Here is a 5,362-nt window from a genome sequence, read left to right as displayed (position 1 = left end):
GTCACCAGAGAAAGAAAATAAAATCCCACTGAGCTGAACCCAAACGTATACGACTGATCCCTGATAAACTCAAACACTTAAATATATCAGCAGGCCTACTGACCGGTTGGGCAATCCTCCAGCTCTCTCTCTAACGGCTACCCTGCGGACAGCCATCTGAGAAGCCTTCGCTGCTCGGAGAAAGGAACCCTTAGCAGGAAGCTCTGCATAGCTAACCATATTTAATCATCATGATCATGATCATCATCATCATCATCATCATCATCATCATCATCATCATCATCATCATCATCATCATCATCATCATCATCATGTCTGTTGTGCTACAGTCACAGAGACCTGCACCGCTAACACCTGAAGTGGGGGTACATCCCAAGTGCTAAGGTATGGAAACATCCTCTCAGTGAAAGTGTGTGTGAAGGTGTGTGTGTGTGTGTTCGTGTCAGGATCAGAGAACGACAGCTTTCCTCTGCTCCAGTCCAGACTCACTCTGACCCTCTGGAGCTTCTTCTTCAGGAGGAGATCAGTGACTGGACCTGATGGTGAACATGCATAGTATTTACCTCCATTATAATCTATTCTCCATAATCCAGACTCCATGTCTCTCTTCCTGTCGACAGACTCTGCTAACACACCCAGTTCCCAGCATGTACCGTCTCTAACCTGGACCTCCCAGCTGTGAGTCCCTGAGTCAAAGCCCTCAGAGCCCAGGACAGAGAAGTCATCAAACCTCTCTGGATTATCAGGAAGTTCCTGTCTCTCTCCTCCTAGTCTCACACTGGTCAGATCTTCAGACAGGATGAGGTCTGGATGAGCAGTGTTTGGGTCCAGGATGAGAGGAGAGTAGGACACCATGTCCTTCATCTTGCTCCAGATGTTGAAGCTGAGGTTGCCCAGGTGTTTGGCCTGGTCTATCAGAGCTCCTGAGGGCAGCTGTGGAGCCTCCAGCAGGGGGCGCTGCAGCCTCTCCACTGCAGCCTTGTAGTTGTGCAGGAAGGAGACGTCTTCAGCTCTCAGCTCCTCCTCTGTGGCTCTGACTGTGTGTGAAAGAGCTGCTATCTCTCTGCTCACAGCCTCCATCTTCTCCTTCATCCTCCTCCTCTTCTGCTCCTCTTCCTCCCTCAGTGCAGCCAGCCTGGCCTCCTCTTCCTCTTCTAGGAACCGGTGAAGCTTCTTAAACTGCTTCTTAATCTGCGTCTCTGTGCGTCGGGCCTGGACCTTCAGGTGTCCTGCTGTTTGATCAAACTTCACTTTAACTTCTTCAAAGGTCTCTAACTTCTCCTTGAAGGGCTGCAGAGCTTCCTGAAGCTTCTTCTTGTGTTGTCGAGCGGCTTCATCGATGGGTCTGAATCTGTGGTCGCTGTGATTCTCTGAATCTCTGCAGACGACACACACTGGCTGCTGATGGTCCAGACAGAAGAGCTTGAGTTTCTCAGAGTGCAGACTGCAGAGAGCCTCTGGAGGTCTCTGACCTCTCTCCTGTAGGAAACTCTCACACAGGTTCTTCAACACCAGGTTACAGGGAGGTTCTCCTCTGGAAGATCTTCTCTTACAGACTGGACACTCTCGTGTTGGTTTCTCTCTAAACCAGTTCTTCAGACAGGCTTTGCAGAAGCTGTGGCTGCAGGACAGAACCACAGGGTCTCTAAAGACTTCCTGACAGACCGGACAGCAGAGATCTTCCTCTGATCTGGAAGCCATATTGTCTCTGAGTGAGGAAACACAGCAGACAGGAAGTACAGTCAGTCATGGCTTTTAAAACTATAATTGTAACCCCAGTGTTTAAATGTAGTGACAAGTTATCAGCTATAGACCCATCAGCTTTCTACATGTTGTGTCTAATGTGGTTTCAAAGCTGCAGAACGGCTGGTGTCACACCTTAGCAACAACGACCTACTCGTCCCTATGCAGTTTGCATTCAGGGACAATTGTTCTACTGAGACTGCATGTTGTTTCTTCTTGGAAGGAATCACGGCTGAATTAGACAAAGTTGGGATAGTTGGAGCAGTTTTTCTTGATCTCCATAAAGCATTTGACACAGTAAGTCATCCAAAACCTTCATCAAAGCTCTCCAGAGTCAAGCTATCAGTTAGCTCACTAAAATGGGTAAAGTCGTAATTATCTGGTCGTTCTTAATGTGTTGGTATAAATAATAAACTGTCATCAACCAAACCATGCTCACTGGGAGTACCACAAGGCTCTGTGTTGGGACCGTTCTCTATCCGGATGTATGCTGACGACACGGTCATTTACACTCAAGGGAAATGCTGAACAGGTTGCCACTAAGCTCTCAGTAACACTGCACAAAGTTGCTCAATGGCTAAGTGACTCATGTCTTACTTTAAATAAATAAAAACAGTTACGATGTATTTTATCCGTGTATCCACAGCTTAGTGTTCATGGACAAACCATCAAAAAAGTTAATGATCTTGGATACCAATTTGGCTTTTAATAAACATGAAATACAACATCTTTAAAAGTAAACATATCAGGAACTCATTAACTATAGAAGCATGTTTCCCCACATCCTCAGTATTGTATCCCCTGCTGGTCTCAGGCCAGTAAGACTGAAACCAGTTGAGGATCTTCTCAAACAACCCACTTTTGATAAGAAATCATTAAAACACCATCAATGCAATATGTTATCCAGATACAATCTCCTTCTGTTTTCAATAAGGGGTATTCAACATTAGATACAATGCTTCTCCAGCACCTTTGTGAAGCTTCTTCCAGCTCGAGAACCTCGACCCGCCCTGAACGCAGATGTAACCTCTGCACAATCTGCCATCTCTTGTTTACGCAATCAAACATTGGAATCTGCTTCCATCTTGAAACCTGCTCAGATTTTCACATTTCATCCCAAATGTAGCTTTGTGTGTCTTACCAACATGAAGTTTCCTGTAATTTGAGATGTTAGATAAATGATTCGTACAATTATATGTATTTTGTCAAGTGTACTAGTATATTTATACCTCTGTACTTTGATCTGATTTTATTGAGAGTGTGATAGTCTCTAGCACATGTTTTATTGCTGTGTTGACAGATCTGCTGTTTAAGTGGCCGTGACAGACCTCGCCTTTACCTCACCTACCTCTATTAAGCTTACCATTAATACAACATGTTAAATTGGCTCTAATTTGGTTTGATGGAATGGATGTATGTCTCAATAATGTCTTATCAGACATGTGAAACCAGACATGTGAAACCAGACATGTGAAAGCAGACATGTGAAACTAGACACGTGAAACCAGACAGAACATCCTGAACTCTTGACCTATGCACACTATGCATTTTAGAAGGTGCAAGCAGAGCATAAAAGTTCCAACCACAAATCTAGGAAGACGTTGTGGTTTTTGACACCTTGACAACGGTTACAACCAGTGTGCGAAATACCCGTCAATAATCGGGGGGGTCCCCATCTCCCGTTATTGCGCAACATACCGGTCGAAGATCTCTCAATATGCATTAGGCCTCTATACAATATTTCATGGATGCAAGCCAAGACAATCAGTAGTCTATAGCAGCGTTTCTCAACCGGGGCGCCGTCGGACGTCTTCAGGGGTGCCGTCAAATAATTCCGACGTTCATATGAATGAATGAATGAATACACGACCGCTAAAGAGCCGTCTGTTTTCCATTCTATGCGAGGAAATGCTTTTGCCAGCCAAAATAGAAGATATTTGTGAATACATTTTTTTAATTATGAATACTGGACATAGTAAGCTTAAAAACATTTTAGTGACCATTGCAAGTGACGAATACATATTATAATTTGAGACCCCCTCTCAAATGTTGCTGTTGAGGCTTTCAGGGCGGCTCAGGTGTTAATCAGGGGGGGCGAGCTCCCCCGGACCCCCCTGTATTTCGCACACTGGTACAACGGTTGAGCATCGTAGAGACCAGCTGTCCTTATTGTCTCTCTAAATTAAGTCTCTGTTAATAAACTAAAGTATAAAGTTTGCCTATTTGAAATTAAATGTTTAAAGAAAAGAACTTGATTCTAAACATGACATTGACAATGTGTTCTGCTTTCATGAAACATGTTCATATTCCCTCTCGTTAAAATTGCATATTATTACTTTAAGTCTTTATTTGTTTTAATTTTTAAGAGGGAGGAGGCGAGAGACTATAAAAGATGATGTGTGAGAAAGTGGGGGGGGGGGGCTTGAGAGCTTGGGTACCTTTCTGAGGCTGGATTCTGGGTCTTGGCCCCTGTGCCTTGGGGCCTGGGCTCTTTTAGACGTCTCTCAGGGATTGACTTGTGAATCTGTTGCTTTTGTACTTCGACCTTGTGTCTTTGTAAAACTTTTGTATCTTTCTTTTGTTATTTTTTGGATTCTTGTAAATCCTCTATTTTTGTTAAAAATGTAATAAAACCGGTTTGTACATTTCGACCCAGTTCCTGGTCTCTCTGGTGGCCTCTGAAGGTCTTGGTCTCAGAGTGAGGTAAGAACACCCTTCCTTGGAAGAGGTTAATAATTTGGATTTGAAAATTGTTTAAGGGGAATAGAAACTCTGCTAACGTTAAAACCGTAGTTGGTTACTGTGGTTACTGTGGTTTTGATTGATATTGAAATATGACATGTGCACTGCTGATATATTACTTCTCTTATTTACGCAATCAAACATTCCATCCATTCCTGCTTCCATCTTAAAACCTGCTCAGATTTTCACCAGTCTTACCAACATGATGTTTTCTGCAATTTGAGATGTTAGTTTAAATGATTCGTACAATTATATGTATTTTGACAAGTCTACTAGTATGTCTTATACCACTGTGCATTGATCTGGTTTTATGGTGAGTGTGATAGGCACAAGGACATGTTTCATTGCTGGTTGATTGTTATGTGTTCCTGCCCAGGGACTGCGGATAGAAATTAGCATTTACCATCTCTTCTCTTTTTGAGTTTAACGTATTTGTATGCATGGTCCTTGTTCAATAATCAAGTATAATAATATAACAATGACCCACCCCCGCCTCCTCTACCAACTGATATCTACTCTGAGTGATGTTGGAGTCAGACTCACCTTCAGGGGGTTAGGGTCCTCAGGTTGAAGCAGCAGAGTTGTAGTTTCCTCTTTTCTCTCCTGCAGCTGAACTCAGAGGAAGTTGTTAGTTTGGTCTGAAGGTGAATCTGATCGTCTGGTTTTCAGTCCGTCTCTCTGAAGTGATGAAGTCTGCTGAGTGCTGATTCCTCTCAAGTAACTCAGGGAGTGTTTTCAGTCCGTCTCTCTGAACTCTCAGGGAGTGTCTCGGTTCAAAGTGCAGATTCATTGCAGGATTAAAGGTTGTAGTGGAGAGTTAAACATTAACACATCATACGGTGAAGAATAATTAGAACGTAGAATATGGGCGTTTAAT

General features: G+C 43.3%; 1 protein-coding gene across 1 annotated transcript; it reads right to left on the bottom strand.

The window, feature by feature from the left end:
- Positions 1-221: 221 nt before the first annotated feature.
- LOC117452737 (nuclear factor 7, brain-like) lies at positions 222-5,140 on the bottom strand. The gene is made up of 3 exons (XM_071204286.1): positions 5,029-5,140; positions 355-1,708; positions 222-323 (listed from the first exon to the last, which is right to left on the bottom strand). The coding sequence occupies exons 2-3, from the start codon at positions 1,699-1,701 to the stop codon at positions 222-224; spliced, it is 1,449 nt and encodes a 482-aa protein (XP_071060387.1). The 5' UTR covers positions 1,702-1,708; positions 5,029-5,140.
- Between the last annotated feature and the right edge of the window lie 222 nt (positions 5,141-5,362).

Source organism: Pseudochaenichthys georgianus, chromosome 9 (genome assembly GCF_902827115.2).
Source record: "Pseudochaenichthys georgianus chromosome 9, fPseGeo1.2, whole genome shotgun sequence".
NCBI lineage: Eukaryota > Metazoa > Chordata > Actinopteri > Perciformes > Channichthyidae > Pseudochaenichthys > Pseudochaenichthys georgianus.
This window is presented reverse-complemented; position numbering and strand designations above follow the sequence as displayed.

Excerpts from the sequence above, each read along its gene's own strand:
- LOC117452737 (XM_071204286.1), bottom strand. The coding sequence starts at position 1,701 with ATGGCTTCCAGATCAGAGGAAGATCTCTGCTGTCCGGTCTGTCAGGAA. Across the intron at positions 324-354 it reads GGGATGTACCCCCACTTCAG|CACAACAGACATGATGATGA; the intron begins GTGTTAGCGGTG and ends CTGTGACTGTAG.